Source organism: Indicator indicator, chromosome 25 (assembly GCF_027791375.1).
Source record: "Indicator indicator isolate 239-I01 chromosome 25, UM_Iind_1.1, whole genome shotgun sequence".
Taxonomy (NCBI): domain Eukaryota; kingdom Metazoa; phylum Chordata; class Aves; order Piciformes; family Indicatoridae; genus Indicator; species Indicator indicator.
This window is the reverse complement of record NC_072034.1, coordinates 2,032,351-2,055,898: the sequence shown is the minus strand read 5'-3', so window position 1 is coordinate 2,055,898 and position 23,548 is coordinate 2,032,351. Positions and strand designations below refer to the sequence as shown.

Here is a 23,548-nt window from a genome sequence, read left to right as displayed (position 1 = left end):
GCCGGTGGCAGGGCTGAATGCAGCGATAATGTGCTCACTAGAGCCTGGGATCAAAGGCCTCTTGCTGGCAGTCACTGGTGGAGAACATCATCCATTATCTTTGTGTCTGATCACTTCTCATCTCTGCACTAGCTGTTCTCACCGTGCCGCCTCTGGATGGCAGGGAGCTGAGGCACAAAGAGGACCAAGGAAGGACCGGAAGAAAAGCAGGGGCTGATCCCTGGACCCTGACCTCCAGAGCAGCATCTCCAATGCTGACTGTCCTCCTGGAAGTGAGAGAGGCACGTGCTAGGGGCAGGAGAGCTCACCCTTCTCACCACACCTCATTTTTCACTTTGCTCACCTCTTGGTGTGCTGCACCTCGCTGCTCTGCTCTGGCAGATACCAGCTCGCTCTCCCTCTCTAAACTCTCCCTTCGCATGCACAACGATGCCCACAGGTAATAGGAAACCAGGGTTTCAAAAGAAAACCCGATCCCATTGCAAGATAATAGCAGTTTCCTAAATAAATGTGTGGTTGCCCCAGGGGTGAGGTTGTTGCCAGATGCACCTCTCTGTGATTGGTGAGAGGAGAAGATGACGCTTCCTGGCGTATAAGTGCAAGAGACAACACGGGAGCAGCGATAAGCTGAGCAAGCCAGCCATCTGGAGAGGAGAGCTGAGAAGGTGCTAAAGCTGCTGCTTGCCATGGCATTTGGAATGCTAATTTACATCCTGCTGAAAGGTAGGTTTGAAGCAGCCTGCTGGGTGTCCTGAGGTAGGAGGCTGTGTTGGACAAGAGTTGGCTCTTCCTGAAAGCAGCAGGTGGGGAAGGGTGGGAAGCGTGCAGAGACAGAATTGCTTCAGCAGTTTTAAACCTGGCTGAGATTTGAACTGATAGGCTGTAATTTAGGTGCTTTGAAAAGAAGCTACTTAGGCTGGTAAATAGGTGTAACACTGTAGTAGCTGTGTTGTAAACCCTGTGAGATAATAGAGGAGAGAAGAGACTGGAGAAATAGTTTGGAGATTTTCAAACAACAGTTTTGTTTCCCCACAATCCTAATTATGTGGTACAGGGAAATTTGAGGCGAGACTGAAATGAGTTGTGTTGCTGCATGGCATCAGAGCTGTGTTGAGCAGGTCCAGCTTCTCTGGGTGGAATGCAGCTGGAGTGGAGATGCTGAGTTTTTCCCTTACAGTAAGCATCTGTTTGCTTTGCACAGCAATGGGGGCACTGAGCGAAGAGGCAGCTGTTACTGGTCCATCCCTCAGCACAGACTTATGGAATAATTGGACCAAAAACCACGCTGAAGGTATTTCCTCTTTCTTCTGTGTGTCTCTGTTAATCTGTCACTAAACAAACCAACAAACAAACAAGCAAAAGAACCCCAACCAAAAAATCTCCAACAAAATCTGTTAGGGTGCTAGGTGCTGTAATGCTCCTGTCACTCAGAGGCTGCTGAATTCTTGCTGTAGTTGATTTGTTTCATGGAGCCTTAAAAACCTCTCTGAAGCCATTATTGCTCACCTGGGTAGGCTCAGCATGGAGCTGAGACAGATCCTCCTCAGCTGGAGGGTCCAAAGCCAGTTGCCATTTGAAACAGCTAACTGGGATGGCTGCCCTGGGCTTCTGCTGGCCATGTCTGTGCCTTTGAGCCAGCTCTTGGTTTGCAGCTGTCTGCAGTGTGAATATTTCTGCACACAAGTGAGAGCACAGCCAGCAGTGATGTCTCTCATTGCTGTTACTCAGCAGTTTCTTCCTTTCTTGCAGTTTTACTCTTGGCTATCACAGCTTCCGCAGCCCTCAGCAGAGTGCTGCCTCTCTCTTTTCTGTCTTCTTTCCTGACTGACATGTGAACTCAAGCTGTTTACCTGCCAGCACCTGAGACCAGAGCATGGTGTTTATCCTGCAAGCTGCATTCTTGATGTTACTTGAGGTGTGCTAGTGATGTCATTGCTTTTGGAGAGCTGTAAGATCTGGAGATGAGGTTTTGGCAGGTCAGTAAAGGAGGAAAAGATTGGAACTGTGATACTCATTAGTATTAGTACAAAGTATTTTGTACTTTAAAAAGGACAAAAACATGCATACAGAGCATCTGCTGTAATTGTCAGTCAGCACAGGATGTCTTAACAGCTCTTTGTTTAGTAGATGTACAGACTTTATTTTTCTCCAAAGAAGACAAACTGTTCTCTTTCTTGTGTTTAATTTGTCATAGCGGTGCAGTGGTAGAGATTCATCCACCTGTGGGTTTCACACCTCTGTATGTAAAGCATGGATAATACACACACACTTCTGGATGTGAAGTGAAGAAGCAGCTGATTTTTGGCTGCAGTGTAGCACTCTGGGCTGGGTTACTGGGTTTAGTTACCCCCTTTGTAGGATTTGTAGAAAGCAGGAGTCACGGGTCATGTTTTAACAAACAAGAGGCCTATTTCCAGGGCACAGCCATGCCTGTGACTGTCCCTTGGACCTTTCTGCTAGTTGTGGCTGTGCAGGTCAGCTGGACACCAGGAGTGTGCTCCCCTCAAAGGCAGGAGCAGATTCACAAGCCTACAGGCACACTTGGGCAGTTAGCAGTCTGGGTTAGCAGATCTTTTACAAAGCCACTAGAAAGTTGTAAAACAGCATTTCCAGAAAGAAAGTTGTCAAGAAATGCTTAGTCACCAAAAAACCTGCCAGTGCCTCTGAAGATTTCCTGTGGCTCCTGTTCCTGTGCAAGTTAGGTTTATAGTAAGGTTCATAGCCAAGGAGCCTAAGAAAATTAATTCCTGGTTCAGCATCACTGGAAGAACTGGCAGCTTCTCAGGGGATTGCAAGTCCTCAGGAGACTGAGGGACAGTTGTTGGAAAACCATTCATTTCTGCTCACTTTGTTTGCCTCCCATTTCCTTATTTTCTGTTATTCATTACCAGTGCTGGGGCTGAGAAATGCTGGGCTCAGTGATCAGCCAGAGGGAGAAAGGACATGGAGAGGATGCCTGGCTGGCAGCTGGAATAGCAAGGATGAAGAACTTCTGAGGCTGTCTGGGCTGAAGGGGAGTCTGTGTAGCAAAAGGGGCAGCTAGGAGTAGGGCAGGGCTTGGCTTCACTGGGGCAAAAATGAGATCCCTTCACTGCCATGAGCTGCAGTCTCTACAGCAGGCCCTGACCCTAGGGCTGACCCTTTCCTTCCCTCCCCTTTCTGACTCTGCTGCTCCTCCTCGACACACCATACTTGAGGACTGAGCTGTCCTGCCCTCAGTGGCAGGGCTGTCAGTTTTGGCATGCCCAGGCTCCCAAATACCTGCAGTTTGGATTTCGTGTCAGGTCTTGCCAAGTGTATCTGTGAGAGTGACTCAGGGCAGGTGCTGTCAAGTGCTTACACAGCATGCTTGGCTCTCCTCACGTGACATGAAAGGGCACATGGATGTGTTTATTCAACAGCCCATGCAGTATCTAGGTGGATGGTGTGATATGACTGAGCATAATGCTCTGGGATGGGTTAGAAAGTCCTCATTTTTGTTTTCAGGACTCATCGTGGAATGTGTCCAGAGAAAGGCCACGAGGATGAGCAGAGGGCTGGAGCTCTCCTGTGAGGACAGGCTGAGAGAGTTGGGGTTGTTCAGTTTGGAGAGGAGAAGGCTCTGAGGAGACCTTATTGTGGCCTGCCAGTATCTGAAGGGGGCTACAAAAAAGCTGGGGAGGGACTTTTTAGGGTGTCAGGTAGTGATAGGACTGGGAAGAATGGATCCAAGCTAGAGGAGGGGAGAGTTAGGAAGAAATTCTTCAGCATGAGGGTGGTGAGACAGTGGAAGAGGTTGCTCAAGAAGGTGGTGGAAGCCTCATCCCTGCAGGTTTTTAAGGCCAGGCTGGATGTGGCTCTGAGCAACCTGATCTAGTGTGAGGTGTTGGATGAGCCTTGAAGTCCCTTCCAACCCTGACAATTCTGTGATTCTGTGATCATTCTTTCAGAGGTAATTTGTACTCCTGCAGTGCCAAAATAACCAGCAGTTGGGATTTTTGTGAGCACATTTCACAGCTGATCCTGCAGCCCAGGCTGGACAAAGCTCTGCTCCTGAGGAGAGAGAACTGAAGTGTTCACTTGTCAGCAGCACAGAGGTGTTTGTCTAGCGAGATGCTTTCTAGGCAGGTTCCTGCTCCTGGCTGACCTTTGTCTCGGATGACAGTGCTGACTTCCAGGGCACTAAGGGAAGAGGTTTCCTGTGCCTGCACCCCGCGAGGCTTCTCCGAGCCCTTGGCAGACGGGAGGCTGCCACCTCTCGGCAGCAGTGTGGTGTGGGAGGAGGTGTCCTGCTCTGAATCTAGCCAATGCAGGCTTGAGGAGTGGTGGCTGGGGATTGCATGCCTTTGCACAGGGTCAGAAACTAAAGAGTTGTGGACAGTGGTTTTGCATGGGAAGAACATCTGGGCAGTCCTGGCTGCTTGCAAGGATAACTGGACACTCAGCTAACCTTAGACTCACACCAGCAGGGGGGTTAGAAATGTAATAGTAAGGGGAAAGAAAAAAGAAATTAACTCGTTCTTTGCATTCAGGCTGGGAAGCATGGTGAGAACAATTCAATGCTCTTCCTGTGTCCTAGACCCATGGGATCCCTGGGGTGGATTTCTGGTTGGATTGCAGATTGGATTGTGCTGATGTCTCCCTGGATGAATCTGCCATAGCCATTTCTTACACCACTTCTCAAGAGCAGGTCCAGGCTGTGCTTTCTCTACAGCTGTGCTGGGATGGCTTAGAAGCTTGTTCTACCATGTCACAGTAAAGCTGTGTTGAGTGTCCTCTGCAGGCAGTGTCTACTCCACCTGAGGTGTGAGAACACCCTCCAGAGGTCTGTTTTGGCCTAGATCTAACGTGGCTTTTTCCCCTTTCACAGCAGATTACACAGAGCAGCCAAAGCTCTTGAAGCTGATGCAGACCTGCCTTGAAGAGCACCACAGCTACTGCATCAACGGGCTCTGTGCCTTCCACAGCGAGCTGAGGAAACCCATCTGCAAGTAAACAGCTCCTTACAACCTCCTCCTAGGGAATAGCAGCAGTGGCACTGCCTCTTGGGCTGCTGCCTCTCACTGATCTACTCTGACTCATTGTCAGCAGAGCACAGCTTTCAGGTGCCAGTCAGGTATTTGCAAGCTTCCAGTTTGGCACAGGCTTGAGTGCTTGAGTGTGGTCCCTCAGGACTCTTCATGAGACACTAGTGCTGGGCTAGGGGAAGGGAGAGGGGAAATTCACCCCTGCTGTGGTGGCATCTCAAGTCACAGCTGGTGCTGGAGTAAGTAGTAGAAGAATAAGCAGATTTTCACAGTGGGCACAATGAAGGAGGCAGGATCTTCCAAGATGTCACCTGCAACGCCCTTATTCCGCAGCTGCTTACACACCAGTCAGCACTAGGGTGTCCTCAAGACTTTCTAGGCTCCATCCTGGGCAGCTTTGGCCTCTGGAGGCAGCAGCTAAGGGTCAGCAGAGCACAGTGCTCTTCTTCCACACCCTCCAGGACAAGGGTATGGTTAGGCTGTGCTGGCTGCTGTCACTGCAGTACCTGAGCTGGCTTTCAGCTACACAGACTGGGCCAGCTGGCAGCCATGGTGGAGTGAAGAGATTCTGATGGAGCACCAGGCTCCTCCTTTAGACTTGTCCTGGATCATTTAGAGCTGATGAAAACTAAGGTGTCCTTCTGGGGCATGAAGCCCAAGCAGCTGTGAGTAACTTCTGCTTGCTGTGTGTTGGCTTTGCAGGTGCCTGGCAGGTTACAATGGAGAGAGGTGTGAGCACCTCACCCTCAACTCCTACGCACACAACTCCTACGAGCGCTACATCGCCGTGGGCATCGGGGTGGGCATCCTCACCAGCGGGGTACTCGCCATCATCTACTGCTACGTCAGGAAAAGGTACCTGCTGGGCTGGGGCCTTCTCACTCAGCCCAGTTAGGCTGGGCATGGAGGCACACTGGGCAGGGGGCTGAGGGCACTGCAGCTGTGATACAAGATCTGCTGATCTTACAACAGTCACCAATGTGCCCTTGTGGCCCAGGCGGCCAGTGGCACCCCGAGGTGCATCAAGGAGAGGGTGGCTAGCAGGTTGAGGGAGTTTCTCCTCCCCTTCTGCTCTGCACTGTTAAGGCCACATCTGGAGCATTGTGTCCAGTTCTGGGCTCCCCAGTTCAAGAAGGACAGGGACTTGCTGGAGAGGGGACAGCAAAGGGCTGCAGAGATGCTGAGGGGACTGGAACAGCTCTGATGAGGAGAAACTGAGAGAATTTGGGCTGTTTAGGCTGGAAAAGAACATCCTGAGGTGCCGGAGGATGGCACCAGGCTTTGTTCAGTGGTGCCCAGTGACAGGACAAGGGGCAATGGACACAAACTTGAGCCTCAGAAGTTCCATCTAAACATGAGGAAGAACTTCTGTAATGTGAGGGTGCTGGAGCCCTGGAGCAGGCTGCCCAGAGAGGTGGTGGAGCCTCCATCTCTGGAGACATTCCCAACCCACCTGGCTGTGTTCCTGTGTGACCTTCTCTAGGTGACCCTGCCTTGGCAAGGGGGTTGGAATGGATGATTTCCAGAGCTCCCTTTCAACCCCTGCCATTCTGTGGTTGTGTAATTAAATCCCCTTCTGTTGTCCATTCCAGATGCAGGAAATTGAAATCCCCCTACAAAGTCTGCATGGGCGAGACAGCACTGTGAGGAGCTGGCATCAATTCACCTGGCAACGAGTGCAAGTCCTGCTGGAGGCCACCCTGCGCCCTCAGGCAGCTACCCCAGCCTGGCTGGTGGGATGAAATGAAGGGAATGACAGCAGGAGTACCTAAAAGGATCTCTTGCAGAACTGCTGGGCTCCCTTTGCCTCTGAAGACAGACTCCCCCTTTGCAGTAAAGGCTGTGAGATGAGATGAGCAGGTCCCAGCAGCTGAGGATACCTGCAGCCCTCTCAGTGCTCCCCTTCATTGGTGTTGCTGAAGGGAGGGCTGCTTGGTTTCAGCTGTTTTCAGTCATTTCAAGCCCTCCTACAGTGTTCCCTCCTACAGTGTTCTGCTCTGATCTTTTCTCTCTTTTTTAAATATTTTTTTTTCCTTTCTGTCTCCTCTGGAGGAAAATCACAACTGTCCCACAGCAGAGCTGTGTTCTGAACCCCATGTGCTGACAAGAAGCCAGCTGGGTTCTGATTTCAGTGCCTGCTGCCTGTGTGTGTGTGGATAAAGAGCCCTCTTCCAGCACAGCAGTGATCTTGAAGGTCCTCTCCAACCTAAATGGTTCTATGATTCAGTGTGCTAAGCAGGGTGTAGGCTTCTCCTGCCATGAAGGACAAAACCATCAAACTCTTTGGACTGAGGGCAATGGATGGCTCTCAAAAGCTTACCTGAACTTACAACAGAGAGCAAGCGACTCCTGGAAAATCAGGAAAGCTCAGGACACCTCTGGGCCTGTTGTCCTAAGCAGAGGAACTGGACATCTTCCCCCATACGGATTATAGAGTTTGCTCCTAACAAGGAGCTCTGCTCTTCCCTGACACCATGGAGCAGCTCATCAGAACTTCAGCAGAACATGAGCTGGCTGCTGTGTGATTGCAGCACAGGACTCCTCTTGCTAGAGAAGCTGGCATTTTGCTGTGAAACTTCAGTGTAGCTTTGCTCAGGAAACGCTCCCTTTATGCTGCTCTCGCATTCTCTGCGTGATGGACCACTCAAGGAAGAAAAAAATGACCACAGGGATTTTATTCCACGCTGGACAAACAGGGAACATCTCTGATGATGGTTTTTCTTCATCTGGTCTGTGAAGAATCACAAAAGTGAAAAGATTTTCTTCAAGGAATAGGGGAGGAAATGGATTCTGAAGATGGTGGCACTAACTGTGGCTCCTCACTGGCACTTGGAGAGTCTGCCAGTGTTGGTGAGACTGGGGATGGCTCTGAGGAGGTCTCAGTTCAGCTGCTGCACATCACAGACACATCTGCTCTGCTTTGTCACCTGTGAGAAAAAGAGTTAGGTGCTGTCTGATTTTCTGGGGTGACAGAGGCTCCTAGGTACCCTGCTGGAAGGCTCAGCTGCTTTGTTCTGTAAGGGAGTTTTCACAACAGGATGGATGTCATTTGTTGAAACTCCCTGTGTGTTTGTGAGACCATGTCTGCAGGCTGGGCTTGGAAAGTGCCACTGCACCTCTGGCACTCTGGTGGGCTGCAGCTCTGTGGGCTTCTCACAGAGGGGGCCCTGGTCAGTAGCTGAGCCCTCCTGGCTCTCCATTTGGTGGCAGTCAGTAAAAGATCACAGCACACACCTGGCTGGAGTCCCCCTGCAACAGGCTGCCCTGTGTGACACAGACAGGAGGGCTGGAGAGGAGCTGGATGGAGACAGGCACCAGTCCTGTCCTCTGTGCCCTGGGAGCTCTGCAAGGCATGGAGCTGACTGTCCAACTCTCAGCCCTTTTGTTTTCTTCATCTCAAGTAAATCTTCAGATGTCTCTGCTCCTGTCCATTCTGCTGCATCCACCAAGAGGCAGCTTCTGCTCTTCATCATTTCCAGTCAGCTCCCAGTAGCTGCCCTAAAGAGGGGGCAATTGGATGTGAGTTGCAGTCTGTGCATCCACACACAGACACAGACCCACCCTTCATCCCCTGCAGCCCCAGGGCAGGGTGAGGGGAAATGCCTGCTAGAAACGTGTGCCCTCAGGACAGCACAGGTGGAGCTCACACCTCCTCAGCCATCCCAGAGAACAGTTTAGAGCTAGGCAGGCCAGAGGATGCAAAGCCTCCAAGCTTTTGTGCTGGAGGGAGTCTCCTCCTCTTCAGTGAGTTGTCTCTGCCTTCCTGCATGTTGTGAGTGTTGCCTTCCCTTCCAGAGGACCAAGGCTTTGCAGCACAGAGACTTGGCTCAGAGCAGACCCACAGGAATGCAACTTGCTCAGGGGGTACCTAAGGGCAGGAGTTCAGACAACTGAACTTGCACTAGGCCAAAGCAAAGGTGGCAGGCAGAGATGGGGTTTGTTTGGGTTTAACCATCTGCCTGAATTGTGGAAGACCCTTTGCATACCAGTGGCCATGCAGGTCAAATGCCTCTGCAGAAATGTTGACTGGTGGCAGTGGGACTGTGCCTACAGAATACACACTGTCCTCCTGCTGTAAATGTCTGCTTAAACATAGCTTGCAAGGAAGGCTTATTTCAAGGCCACAATTTAGCAGGAGACTAAAAAGTGAAAGACTTTTTCTAGTTTGGCTTCTGGTCCAAGGCAGCTTTGGAAGGGCCAGCAGTGAAGGTGTGCTTTTGCTGGTAGTGGAAGAAAAGAGTGAAGCACCAGAGGAGCTTTTGCTGCTAGTGGAAGGAAAGCTCAAGAGTGAAGCACCAGAGGAGTCTGTGCAATGCAAAATTGAGACTCTGAGACAGAATGAGACTATAACAGAGAGACAAAAATGAGGAGAAGGAAGGAGAAGGAGGTCCTTGCTTTATTTTAGTTTTCTTTTTCTGTGTGGTCTTGGGGCTCCATCAGCTGTAGCCCATGCAGGAGCAGGGCATTGTCACTGCATTCTGAGGGACTCAGCAAGCCCAGGCTGTGCTTGGGGCATCGCTGCAGGAGTGAATCATGCTGCTGTTTGATGCAGTGACCTGGCTGGGGAAGGCTTTGAGGAGTCAGCCCTGCTGAGCCCTGCCTTGATAAGTGACAGATGCTACTGGGCCAGTATCATGTGTTGCTGCTTACAGGGCTGAATTTCCTGCAGAACTGGCCTGTCAGAGGATCAGGATCATCTTACCTGGCTCATTTATCAGGCTCAGACTCCTTCAGTAATGGCATCATTACCAGGGTTGTAAGCTTCTTCTTCCTATCAGCTGCATGTGCTCAGCAGCGTCACTTCCAGAGGACCCCCATGTTTGTGTGGCTTTTAGGCAGCCCTGTGTCAACTCTGATGGAGCCCCAGCTCAGCAGGGCCAAGAGAGAAGCATTCAAGACTAGGCCCTGCCTTTCTGAGGGCCAAAGCCTTGCTCTGTGTGTGGCTGGTGGAACCACACTGGCTTTTCCTGCAGCACATCTCCAGCGTAACTGCCCTCCAGCAACCCAGCCCTCAGCCTGCCTCGCTGGCACCTGCAGCCACCACGCAGCTGTACTTTGTTGCTGATGCTTGGCTGGGACTCCAATCCCTACTCTGAATCCAACACCCAGCTTCTGCTGAGCTGTGTGGGTGGCCTGCAGTTCCCTGGCCCCAGCAAGCTCTGTGGAAGTGGCGAGGTGCAAGGCTGTGGGAAAGGACTGGCCTTTGAGAACTCTACCTTTAGCCCTGGAAGGAGATGTCAGGAAGCATGCTGATAGCTGGTGTTTGGTGTCCTGCCTGCCCCAGAGTAGTACCAGCAGTGCCTGTGATGAGCTGGTGAAGCCATCTGAGATGGAAGGGCACAAGAGCAGCAGCCACACAGCCAGCCAGTGACTGCAGACAGTGCCAGGGGCTGCTGCAGAAGATCTCAGAGTTCTGGTGGCAGGCAGGCAGGTAGGAGACAGCTTTCCCTTAGAGGTTTTCTCTTATCCTTGGTAACCAGGAGTATATTTTGCATAATAGCACAACAGCGTTTCTGCTCCTTCCCACTTACCTTGCCCCCCTCCCACAGCTTCTTCTAGTGCACAGAAGTGGTTTGTGCTCATGTGGTCAGCACAAGGCTACCAAGCATGGGGATGGGTGTAAGGATGTAAGCTCTGGGTTGTGTCCTCAGAGCTAACTGGGAAACTGGTTACTTGCCAATGACCCTGGACTTTATGCAGAACACCCACCCAAATCCAAACAAAAAAACAGGAAACAAACCCTAAAACCTTAGGTGGCTCTCAGTGTGATGTTCCAGCTCTGCCATTCTGTACACCCATTTCATGTTTTGTTTCATTTCTGCTCTGTGAAATGGCTGTAGCTGGAAAAGGAGCCCACGAAGAGCAGGCTCACTGGGCAAGGGAGCTGATTTTATTGCCTTCAGAGCAGTACCCATCAGCCCTGCAGCCTGCAGACCTTGGTGGGTTTGTCCTGAGAGCATCCCTGGGAGCAAGGCAGTGATGTGGGGTGGTGTGTTTGCAAGAAGGCCACTTGCCTGGTGCAGAGAAATAATTGGAGTTGTGGGGTTCTCCTCAGCCCTGCTCATTGCAGGAGCTCCTGACACGGAGCTGAAACTTCCTGGGCTGAACAGCTTCTGGACCCTGTGTGGCATCAGCTGCTGCTGCATGCCCTGTGTTTAGCCTTGCCCTGAAAAGGGAGACGCCTGTAGAGGTCCCTCCTGTACCACAAATCCAGCAAACCCTGTGGGACTCCTCTGAGACCCAGTCCAACAACAAAGTGCAGGTGCTCATTAAGAGCTGAGTGTGAGCATGGCAGCAATAAAGCCTTGCACTGTGCCAGGGCTTTGGGCTGCTCTGCATGGGAGGAAGAGCAGCAGCAGCAGCTCTCAGCAAGTTGAGGGAGGTGTCACACAGCACAGCCCACACCACTGCCTTGTGCAGCAGAGGAGGTTGTTTATTGTGCTGTTGCTGGGAGCTGTGTTGCACCAGGCTCTTGTGCCAGCTGCTGTGCCAGTGGGAAGAGCACTCTCAGCAGGGGCAGGGACTGGTTGAGGTCGGGAGGCAGAGGAAATGGCAAGTTGCTTCCTCTAAGCTACATGAGGCCAGACATTGGCATCGACCATGGGCCTCGACAGGATCTAGCTGCCTGCTTTCCTCCTGCTTGCAGACAACTTTCATCTTTATATTTCAGGGAAACAGCAGAAGCCTAAAGCCTGGACAGACAGACAGAGAGACAAGTTGCCCTTTGTCAGATTTGGTGGACACCATGTTAGTGGAAGGATAGAAACTGAGCACCAAAGGCTAGATCTCATCCATCCTGTGGGGGCTTCAAATTGATAAAGGAAGAGAAGTCCAACTGTAAGCAGTAAGTGACACACAAAACAAAGCATAGCACTCAGGAGGCTTCTGTGGTGGAGTTTTCTGTGTGGTGGATTTTAAAGAGCAGTTATGGTCCACAACCTGCTGCTAAGTTCACCTAGAAGCAACAGTTCACATCACAACACAGAGGCTGAGGTCAGACCCAACTGTTAGGTTCTTTGAGTCAAATTAAAGTTGTGATTTAATTATACACAACACCAGTCAATGACAAAAAATACCACACACAAATTTGGGTAAAAACTGGTTTAAATATTCTCTGGAGCAGTTCAACATGAGCAGAACTTGAAAATTGACTCATGTCTTGCTTAGCCATTTTGGGAGGTTTTCCTTCTGATGGTTTGGGGTTTTTTTTGTGTGTGTGTGGAAATAAAGCCCTCTGTGAAACTGAGCTGAGCTCTGGGCTCAGTTTTCCAACTCCTAGAAAGGCCAGAGGCAGCCAAACAGGAGGTTCTGATTCCATATCTAACATTGAGTCACTTCAACACTAATAGTGAACAAAAACTGCATGCTGAGTTTGTCTGGTGAGTGTTGGCCATCAGCTTTCCTTATAAAGGTTCCCTAGTGAAAGGCAAGAGCCCTTCCTCTCTCTTCCATGCTCATGACTGGTGTGATGGGAAGGCAGATGCTGCAGCTGGACTGCTGACTAGGGCATCATGTCTACCCTGTTCAGATGAGCAGGACTTGGGTATGCTTTGGTCCCAACCTTGGCTGCTTTCAGTGAGCACAGCCTTACTGATGTGGGCAGCATTGGTGCTGAGCTGTGAGTGCTGAGGATCTCCTATGCCATGGATAACGCAGGTCCAGAGGAAGCTGCCTCTGTCAGGGCAGTGCCTTCTTGGCTGTCTGGTTTCACCCCAGTGAGATGCAGGCAGGACTCCTGAGGAGCTGAAAGGCAGGAAATTCCCTTGCCCTTTCCCCTTGCCTCGTTAATTCTTCACTTGACGTTTCTGGTGGCATGTTTATGACTTCTCATGTGCAAATACATCTGAAAGCTCTCCTCCCTCGGGCACTTCTCAGCCATCTCCTGAATTCCTTTCTACATCACTAACTACTTTTTCCATCAAGTTTACCGCAGCAAAAAAAATGTTCTCTATGAGCTAGGTGCTCCCCTGTGCGTGAAAAACGTGTGCAGGAGCCAAGAAACACCAGGAGGCTCTTCCTGACAGCTGCCAAGAGGAGCAGGCAGTGACGCAGGCAAAGGGCATGACCAGCCACACACACACTGTTCTGAGGCTGTGACCTTGGGGAAACAGAGCAGGGGCAGTCAGGCAGACCTTGTGGCCACTCACACACCTCCCAGCTCCGTGGAGAAAGACCTTGGAGTCCTAGTGGACAGCAAGTTCTCCATTGAACAGCAAGGTGCCCCTGTGGCCGAGTGGGCCAATGGGATCCTGGGGTTCAGCAAGAAAAGTGTGGCCAGCAGGGCTAGGGAGGTTCTGCTCCCCCTCTACTCTGCCCTGCTGAGACCACACCTTGAGTATTGTGTCCAGTTTTGGGGTCCCCAGTTCAAGAGGGACAGTGACCTGCTAGAGAGTCCAAGGGAGAGCCATGAGGATGATTAGGGGACTTGAGCATCTCCCCTGTGAAGAGAGACTGAGAGCCCTGGGGCTGTGTAGGTTGTTGTTTAGACCATTGAGTATTCATGAAATGTAGCATTTGGAGCCTCCATTGAAGACTTCTGTAGCATTTAGGGTCTCCACTGAAAGCTTCTGTAGCAGTTGGAGCCTCCACTGAAGGCTTTTCAGGAGAATCTGTGATTTTCCCAGTTAGCTCTGGCCAAACTCCAAGCCCTGCTGCCGGCTATAGTGAAACCTGTGCTGTCTTCGGTGGGTGCAGACTCGGGCTGCTTGCACTGTCCTCGAGTGCTTGAGTCCTTTGAGTGCCGTGGGATTCTGACAAGCTCCTATTAGTTTGTGGTGCTTTCTTTAGTGAGGAGTTGCCTGATGTGGAAGAGCAAGGCAAGAGCCAAGGCAGCTGGGTGTTCAGTAACAGCTCATAAATGTAAGCATGTGTTGGACATTGCTAGGAGTGACCCTGGGAGCTGCAAGTTCAGGTCTCTGCTTCTACATGTGCAGTACTTGAAGGGGTGTGTCAGTGTGAGCTGAAATTCCCCCCCTACCGACAATAACCAGGCTAGCCCAGTCTGGAAGCAAATGAAAGCTGTATTTACAAGCAGAGTCTACAATCTATGATGAAATGCAATGAATATGTACAAATATACAAAATTCACAACATTTACAAATATATACAATCAACAGAAAAAGCACAACCGATCTCCCTTTGCTTCCCCCCAAGGGGACCCTCCCAAAGGGGCCTCCCTCTCCCAGGAGCTTCCCCCCAGATCCCCCTGGACAGAGAAGCAGAGTTAGTTAAGCAGAAAGTTGTTAACTTAGCTGCCAAGGTCAGTGTGTTATCTTCATCCAGAAGAGAAGAAGAAGAAAACAGCAGCCAGACAGCCCAGCAACTGCCCCCACTGCAGAGTGCAGAATGTGCAGAATGCCTACTTTGTTTTGGGTAATAGTTCTTAAACATTTCTATCTATCCAATGGAAGTGTTTAGAACAATCGTTATTTTGCTTTCTTACACCCAATAGTGACTTATTTACATTCTTTCACTTTCTCTGTTCTGAACTTTGCAAGGAAAAATTAAAAAGACCGTTTCAAACCATCACAAGGGGCTACAAGAAAGCTGGGGAGAGGCTTTTTGCAAGAGCTCATAGTGACAGGAAAAGGGGAAATGGATCAAAGCTGGAGGAGGGCAGGTTGAGACTGGAGATTAGGAAGAAATTCTTGAGAGTGAGGGTGGGGAGACACTGGAACAGGTGGCCCAGGGAGGCTGTGGATGTCCCCTCCCTGGAGGTGTTCAAGGCCAGGTTGGACGAGGCCTTGAGCAAGCTGGGCTGGTGGGAGGTGTCCCTGTCCGTGGCAGAGGGTTGGAACTGGATGAGCTTTGAGGTCCCTTCCAAGCCAACCCATTGTGTGGCTCTATGATTCAGTACATTGTGGGCACTGTGCATGTCTTGATGCTGCCATGGGAGAAGTGTCAAAGTAGCTCCAAGGATGCCATGGGGATGAAAGTGGTGCAGACTACAAGGGTAGCTGCTAAGTGCTGGGGGATGGCAAACCCAACCTTAGTCTTCAAGTGACATCTTGCATCTGTGGATGGAGAAGTGGCCTGACCTGCAGTGTGCTTGGTGGAGGAGGCAGGCTCCCCTGGCCTGTCACACTCAGTGAAGGCTTCTCTGCCAGCTTCTGCTGCTTGCCTCCTGCAGCCCATCAACAGCTGGGGGGAGTTTCAGGCATTACTCATCTTAATAAAGTGGGTTCAGGTCTGTTTTGCATCTCTGGAGCTTTCATGAGATAACCAGCAGAGGCTTTTGGCAGGAGCAGCGAAGCTGCCAGCCTCTGTTAGCATGCGGTGAGCAGCGTCTGGCCCAGCAGCCATGGGGCAGAGCCTGAACACTGGGCAGCAAGCACCTGGAAATCATGGAATCACAGAATTGTTCCAGTTGGAAAAGCCCTTTAAAATCATCAGGTCCAACCATTCTCAAACTCTTTCGAGGCTGGTGCTACAACATGTCCTTCAGCACCATATCTCTGCCTCTTCAGCACCTCCAGGGGCAGTGTCCTTGGGGAACAGCCAGGCTCTGTCCAGCACAGGGGCACCAGCCCCTGCTCCCCTGTACTCACTTTGCCCATGGTCTCTGCCAGCTCTTGCAGTTCTCCAGAGCTGCTTGGTTTAGAGCTGATGGGGAATGTTCTGTCATTGTGGTTGCACATCCTAACACCCTGGTTGCTTCCAAGCCTTCATTTCCTTTGCTTTTGAGGACTTGCATCAGACTTTCAGGCTCTGTTGAGCAGAGGCATTTGCCTTTATCTGCCTGCCTGCTAAGGGAAAGGTTAGCAATTTTTATGCTTTAAATGCCTCTCATATCTCCTCAAGGGCATTGAGTTATCTCATTCCCTAGCTGTAGATACTCCTGCAGTGGGTGTAAGTTAGTTTCCTCCTGCTTTATCTTCAAAGCAATCTGAAGCCCAACTGAGTTCAGAGTGCAGCAGACAGTGATTTGCCCAGGGAGCAGTGTGTCAGGACTGCACTGCCTTCTCCTGATGGCTTTTAAGGGCAGGAGAAGCTGATGGCCATTTAGCTCCCAGCAAACACCTTTCTCAGATGGGGCTGTCTGTGCAGGTGCTGCTGAGGATGGGTCAGAGGTGTGAATAGCAGGTCAAACATTTCCCACTGGTTGGGGCAGCAGAACAACAGCAGAGCACGCTGTGTCCCCACATGGCTCCAACCAAGGCAAAGGCTGCTCTCAGTGACTTCGAGCACATCAGGAGCAGCCTCTCCTGCTCCCTCACCCAAGGGACTGGCACAGGGGGAGAGGAGGAGGAGGTGGGGTCCTGTCTGAGAAGCTTTTGGTGACACCAGCCTCACTGAGGCTGTTCTGGGAACTGGACTGAAACAAGCCATGGTCTAGTTTTTTCTTGCCTGTGTCATAGCATGAATGATGTCCTTTCTAGCAGAGACTGGGGGTGTGTAGGGCAGAATGAGAATGTGATGAAATGCTTATCTTGGTCTCCCTGTACTTCTGTGCAGGATGAGCAAGACTCACAAGTCCAGTGCCTTTTTCTGATATATGCTGGGGACTACTGGGGAGGAAAATGCTGGCAGCAGTCATGGATCGTTTCCCTCATTGACAGTGCCCCAGCAAGTGCTCTGAAGATTCCTAGATTCATAGAATGGGTTGGGTGGAAGGGATCTTAAAGATTATCCAGTTCCACCCTCCTGCCGTGGGCAGGGACACCTCCCACCAGCCCAGCTTGCTCAAGGCCTCATCCAGCCTGGCCTTGAACACCTCCAGGGAGGGGGCATCCACAGCCTCCCTGGGCAACCTGTGCCAGTGTCTCCCCACCCTCACTGTCACCAATTTCTCCCTAATCTCCAGTCTCAATCTGCCCTCCTCCAGCTCCAGCCCAGTCCCTCTTAGCCTGTCACTCCAAGCCCGCTTGGTAGAAGCCATGAAGCAGAAGCATTGGGCCATGCAATTGGAGGCCATTGCTGTGGTCAGGAAGGGTTGTGCAATGGGACCAGTGTGGTTGCAGCAGAAAGATGGGCAATTGTGAGCCTGGCCTGCTGTCAGCTTGTGAGTGCAGCTGAGCACTAGCAGCAGGATATTTACAAGCCGTTCACATCCTGTTTATGGAAGCCAGGCCAGCGATCGAAGAGCCTTGCCCGCAGGCTCCGGCGGTGTTTACATCTGCGTAAAAGGCAGCTCCAGCCCCTCCAGTGGGCAGTGGTGGGGCCTGACGTGGCAATCAAAGCTGCCCCAGTGCAATCAAACCCATGCAGCAGTGTGTTGCGTAACACTCCAGGAGACAGGGGGAAGAGGCTTGCAGAGAGGCCTCATCTTTAGCACAGTTAACCTGTGGGCGCCTTGAAGTGCTTGCTTTGGAAGGATGGGTGATCAGCTCTGTACAGCAGCCCTGCCTGGAAGCCTCTCTCCTGCTTTCACAAGGGGCAGTGTTACAAGATCAAAATGAGGAGAAGGCTCAGGAAAGCAGGATGGAGTCAGAAGAGCAGGGCTGTGCTCTGCACAGCCTGCCACGCTTCACCTGAGAGAGGCCATCTCCTGCTCTGGCACAATGCTCTTTGCCTGGCTGCTGGCAGGCTACTGGTGCCCTCACTTTGGGCAGGATGGATTATGTGAAGCTGCAGTGTCGGTGTTGTGTGTGGAGGGGTGACCTCTGCTACAGGCTGGGGACCAAAAAAGCCTCATTCTCAGCATCTGATGCAGAACCTCTGTTCCAGACTCTTCCAAAAATGCAGTTTTTGAGGATGCCTTTTCTTTGCGAGTCCTGTAGAGCAACTGTTGTTGCTGAGAAGTTGAACTGGAGTCAAAGCCACTGCCTGTGTGTGGCAGCTTTGGCTAATTGACCCTTTTTTGTGTAATTGATGTGCTGATTGACCCATAGCCCTTTCTTTCTATACAGAGGACAAAGACCCTGGCTGCAGGAGCATCAATCAAGAACTGCCATCCCCAGCTTAGCTCTGCTCTTAATAACCAACACCAATCTAATTAAACCCAGCCCTGGCCTTGTCCTGTCTCACTTGATTTACATAAAGCAAATCTCCTGCACCTCTTAAATAACACCAAGCTGCAGGAAGGAGGGCAAGGGGGTGGATGTGTTGTACCACACAGAGGAAGTGTCACAGCCAACCAGCTGCTGGCACCTCTCCCCAAGGACGTCCACTTCCAGGTTCCTCTCCTGGTCCCATCTACCATGCACGCTGCAAGACACCAACACCCTTCCATGGGCGGAGAGGTGAAGAGCTCCTGGGAGGCAGGCCTAGGCCTTTGCCTCCCCTTGGCCATTGGGTAAACCCACAGCTCGTTGCTGGGCAAGCAGAGAGTGTGTGGGGTCTGAACACATTTTGTTGTGCTCTTTAGTCCAGGAGGAAACTAGGCTGCACTTCTGAGATGGACTGGGGAGCAGCTAGCTCTGACCAGAAAAGTGAGGTCTGTCTCCTGTCCTGGTGGCTGATAGCAGCCAGTCCTGCAATTGTGGGAGAAAAAAACAATGTTTCAGGCAGGTGGTTCCCACCTGTGCCTGTTTCTGCCCCTCTTGGCCCCACAGGGGCCCCCAGCCTTTCCCTGGGGCTCCCTGTTGGTGCCCAGCCCGTGACTAAGCTGGTTAATCCTTGTCTTCAGTCTGTGACCTAGGAACAGTGTCTAGGGAGGCTTGGATACCTGAGGTGGTGTTCAGAGCATGGATGGGAGGAGAAGGTGACTGGAAGATGATTTCACATAGTTTTGGTCATTTCCAAAGCAAAGCCCAGAGGTTTCCTCATGCCATGTGAGTCACAGTTGGCTCCTGGGAGCTGGAGGTGTTCAATTCACTGGAGATCAAAGAATTGGGAGTTTTATAGCAGGCTGGGCCCAGACAGGGGAAACACAGAATGGGAATGTCTTGATGAGTTGTGGATGCCCCCTCCCTGGAAGTGCTCAGGGCCAGGTTGGATGAAGCCTTGAGCTATCAAGTCTAGCTGAGAGGCATCCCTGCCCATGGCAGGGGGGTTGGAGTAGCTGATCTCTGAAGTCCCTTCCCACCTGAGCCGTTCTAGGATCCTGAGTGATGCCACCCCAGACTGTTTCTCCTGGTCAACTTTGTCCCCTTGTAGCTGCGTCTCAGCAGACAGAAAGTGGGGTGTGAGCAGCCTGGCTCCAAGCTGGTGTGACCCCAAGGGAGTGCCATGGTTTGTTGTCATGGTTGGGTTGTAGGGGAGCTTCATGGAGGACCAGAGTGTCCTAGTTTGCAATATGACCGTGGTGCTGAACCGGGCACCCGTGTTTATGGGTTCCCTGGGGCAGGTTGTCTCATCACCTCCTCATGACAACAGCCAGAACAATGAAGGCCTGGTCCTGACAGCCTTTTTTTTGGTCACTTCAGTAATAGTAATGATTAACAGTAATTATCAGGACAGTAATGGGAGTGTCCCATAATGCCATTGGATGGGGGAATTCCACTAAGTCCACCTGCTGCCATGCTTGCCTCTGGTTACCAGGCCAAACAAATACAGCGTGGACCCGCGCCTCTTGCCCAGAGTTGGTTTCAGCTGGCTGAGCTGGTTTCAGGTGAATTGCTGTTTACTCCCTCAGCCCTAATGACACACTCCTCGTGCCCAGGGTGCCCCAGCTCCAGTGCACATGGCTGGCTGCAGGTGACAGGCACCACTAAGCCACAGCCAAAGTGTGGAGTCTATGAATGGCTGGAGTCCCCTGGAGCTCAGGGTGTGTCACAGCCAGCTGCTGCTGCTTGGGAGCTCTGAGGCTGGGAAGTCAGCCTTCCCTCTGCTCTCTTGCTTTGATCCCCTCAGCCCCTGCAGCAGTGGCAAGGGTGACATGTGCTTGCCAGAGGAACTGAAGCCACTGTAGGTCCACTCAGTTGCTTGCCCACATCCCCAGATGGGGCAGGGGTGAGGCAGGGGTAGGCTTCAGCACACACTTTAGGGACTGGCCCTGCTCCAGGAGCAGATGGGCCACGTGGCAGCCACCAGGAACAGGCTTTCACATAGTGGTGTCAAATACAGAGTCCAGTGGTCAGGGTCTGAGTGCTGCACCCATGTGTGCACATGGTGAGCCATCAGAGGGGGTGGTCTGCATACCTGCATGTGTTCTGTCTTGCAGTGGTTAGCCCTCATCTTCCTGGAGAAGGCAAAATGCTGGGGCAGAGAAGTCTTGATGAACTGAAAGGAGATGCTGATGGATAGGGCAGCACTCAGGACTGCTAGGTAAGGGGCTGGTGTTCTTCTCCCAGCTTGCTTGCAGCTTGTGGGGAAAAACACTTTTCTTCCACCTTGGTCCCTGTCATATTCTTAACAACTTGGAGCAAGGAGAAACAACAACTAGAAAATATGGGTGATGATGCAGGAGGGACTGGATTTGATAAGAGCCTTTACAGGGGTACACATAAAACACTTGCCCAGGTTTGTTTAGCAGCAGTAAAGGTAGCAGCCATGGAAGGATTCCCTAAATGAAAAAAGCTGCAAAGCCCTGGGAGGCGAAGAAATCCCTCAGCATGCAGCTCTGAGCTGTAATTAGAAAGGGAAAACACCAGCCCAGCATTAGGGAGCTCTGCCTGCCAGAGAGATGTGTTGAGCCATTCAGGAGTTGCCCAGGGGAGAGTAATGGAAATGTCACACAGGCCAGAAGAATGAAGCCTTAAACACTGCCCTGTAGGGAGCAATGCAGCATGAACTGGCAGAGCTGTCCATCTCCTGGGACACCTTGAGATGGATGGGAATTGGCTGTTTGCTTCTGTTTTTAAACCACTAGTCTGGCTCAGAAATGAGTGAATTGGGGAGGTTTGGGGTTTTAAGCAGCAAAACATCCATGTTGTGCAGCAGCTTTGACCTGAGCCTGCATTTACAGGAAGAGGCCTTGGCCACTTCCAGCCTTGGGGCAGCTTTGGAGCTCTCCTGGTTTATGGGAAAGCCTGGTTGTTTAAGGACCTCTGACCTAATTCAGCCCTCACCTCCATGGCAGGCTTGAAACTGACCTTTATGTGGAGTAAGTTTGGCTCAAGGTTTTCTTTGCTTCATCTCCTCCAGGCTGTCTCATCTATGATCCCAGATAAATATATTCCCTTTTTAGGGCATTTCTGCTTGCCTGTGAGCCCCATGCTTGTGATTTTCATCATCTCCTGTGGTTCAAAGGAAAGTGCTGTCAAGTGAGCTGCACTCCAATTAGCCATCTGCTCTGCTGAGTATTTCTTGAGAATCTCTCATGAAGCTTGCTCTCTCTAAAAGTTTATCTCACAAAGTGACCTAAGCACTCCTGCTATTTTCAGAAATGCTGGCCCATTTTTCCAGGAATTGATGGAAATGCTGCTTTTGGGTACTCTGCATGCAACAGTGACAGTGCAAGTCTAGAAATTGCTTTCCTCTGCTTTCCGAAATACTTCCTAACAGAAAGATGTTGATTTTGCAAATAGGTCCGTATTCTTGGGAGACAAAACCCAATGCAGATCCATCTCCACAGCAGCAAGGCGTAAAGCTGGATGTGAGTCCTACAGAAAGCAGCTGAAGTAAGTGGTGTGGTCACTTGTCATGTTGGGTTCAGTTAGGTGAAAACACAGACCCCAAGTGGCAATTCAGTGCTAGGAACACTGGCATCTTCCACAGCAGTTCACCATCAGGAAAAGTGTGCAGGACAGTGCACATTCAGCCTGTGTTTTTAACTCTCTTCAGCTGAAGAGGGGTTGTGGTTGGTAGAAAACTCTCTCTGTCATCAGTGATAGATCAGCTGATGGAATCAGAGTGGTTGAGTTGGAAGAGACCTTTGAAGATCGTCAAGCTCAGCCATTAACCCAGACAAAGCTCAGTCCGTGCTCTTGAAACAATGATTGCTACGAGTCTGCTGGATGAATGGAGAGCTGAATGCTTGTGGCATTGAGAGAGGGCTGAGCACAACGGGGCCTTGAGCTGGGCCTATCTGCTTCATAAGGAGAGGGTTTCTTTAAAGGCAGTCATTAAGCCGCTGTGAGGTAATAAAAGCAAGTACCTCTTCTGCACAGTTCTGAGGGTATCTCCTGGTGTGCTTCTTACTCTTTGCAAAGAAGGAAATCCTGAAATGCCCAGGGGTTCTGGGGGCTCCTTGCTGGCCTGATGCCAGGTGGCACAGCTCCATCCCTGCACTACCTTGGGTGTGCCAATTCACCCCAGCTGAAATCGAGGCCATAGCTGGAGCGCACCCATGATGCTGGATTGCCCAATCAGCACCACAGAGGCATGTCACTCCGTACTGGGATGCACTGGGCCTGCCTTACAGCAAGCCTATGAGTGCAGGAAGGTGCTGCTCCCTGTGAAGAGCCTCTTGGCAAATGTGGCTTTCAAGGTGTGCACCATGGCAGCCTCCACATGGGGAAGAGGATGGCGAAAGCCCCAGCCAGGGATGCCAGCTCCAGGCATCACATGGCAGGGGACAGAGAACATTGCAGAAAGGTGAAGCAAAGATGTGCCAGTGATTCTTGTTTTCCATCTATTCAAATGTGAAAGAGGAAATTCCAATGAATTGCTCCCATTGTGTCAGCCTTACTTGGTATCTGGGTACAAGACTATAATTAGATGCTGTCCTCCAGAGGATAAATCACGCAGGAATTTAAGTGTAAAATAATTATGAAGTGGAAGTTCTGCAGTGATGCTGCTTTTTAAGACATCTCTGTGCCCACACACAGAAATGCTTCACTAATCATGGCAGTCCCTTCCTTTACTCATTGTGATCCCTGAAAGAGCAGGCAATAAAATCTTTAATGAGGGAGATCAGCCCAATTTAAAGAAGCAACAAAAACAGTCATGTGGCATCAAAAAAAACCCTACTGTCTGCTGATCTTACAGTGGAGTACTGATTGGGTGGGGTAGGCCAGGAGCCCAAGATTGGAGGGGGCAAGGGGGACCTAGGAAAAGATTCAGGGTCCCACTGACTTGTGGAGGGAGAACTTCTAAAAGCCACTTTCACACTGATCTTGATGACATTTGTCTCGCCAGCTCTCATACCCATTGAGTAATGAGCAACTGGTGCTGGCACACGGTGCTCTGGTAGTAACACGTTGCTTTGTTCCATTTCAGCATCTCCACACTCCTGTAGAGCGAAGAAAGCACTCCAGGCACAAAGAGGGCTGTAATCAGTAAGTACCAGCTCTATTCCACCTCCCAGAATGAGTTTATTGCTTCCAGTCTGAACGTGGAGCTGATGTATATTGTGTTCTCCAGTGTCTTCTCCCCATCACTGCTGTATCAATAACCACTTGTAAAACAGAGAAACTATGGGTGCTTGAGTCATCAGCTGCACCTCACTATCATACTCCAGCTCCTTGCACTGAGAGATAGGCTTATCAGTTCTGCAGTAAAGTGGATAGCACCTTGCCTTTTCTGACTGTGGAGAGCAGGAAGGTAGAGGAGGAAATGTTTCTTTAAAAGGAAAAGCAATAACTCAGCTGTGGCTGAGCAGCTCACTGAGATAAAACACATATTTCAGGCAAAGAGGGCAGCAGGGCTTTGGGGACAGGTTCTCCCTCAGTTATCTGATGATGGGGTGTAGGCACCAAACAAGGCCTTGCCCAACACACCAGCAGCCTGCGTGGGCTTCAGCAAGAGGCTTGAAAGGACATTTGTTTGAAACAGCCATA

The 23,548-nt window shown here is 51.0% G+C and overlaps 1 protein-coding gene across 1 annotated transcript in view; it reads left to right on the top strand.

Annotated features, from left to right (window-relative positions):
• The window catches only part of LOC128975348 (bifunctional methylenetetrahydrofolate dehydrogenase/cyclohydrolase 2, mitochondrial-like), a 30,479-nt gene extending 23,826 nt beyond the window's left edge, over nucleotides 1-6,653 (top strand). Inside the window, exons 7-10 of the mRNA XM_054392206.1 lie at nucleotides 1,202-1,291; nucleotides 4,850-4,970; nucleotides 5,709-5,861; nucleotides 6,599-6,653. Of these exons, the coding sequence (XP_054248181.1) occupies nucleotides 1,202-1,291; nucleotides 4,850-4,970; nucleotides 5,709-5,861; nucleotides 6,599-6,653 (419 nt within the window). The remainder of the gene's footprint in view (nucleotides 1-1,201; nucleotides 1,292-4,849; nucleotides 4,971-5,708; nucleotides 5,862-6,598) is intronic.
• Nucleotides 6,654-23,548: the final 16,895 nt, after the last annotated feature.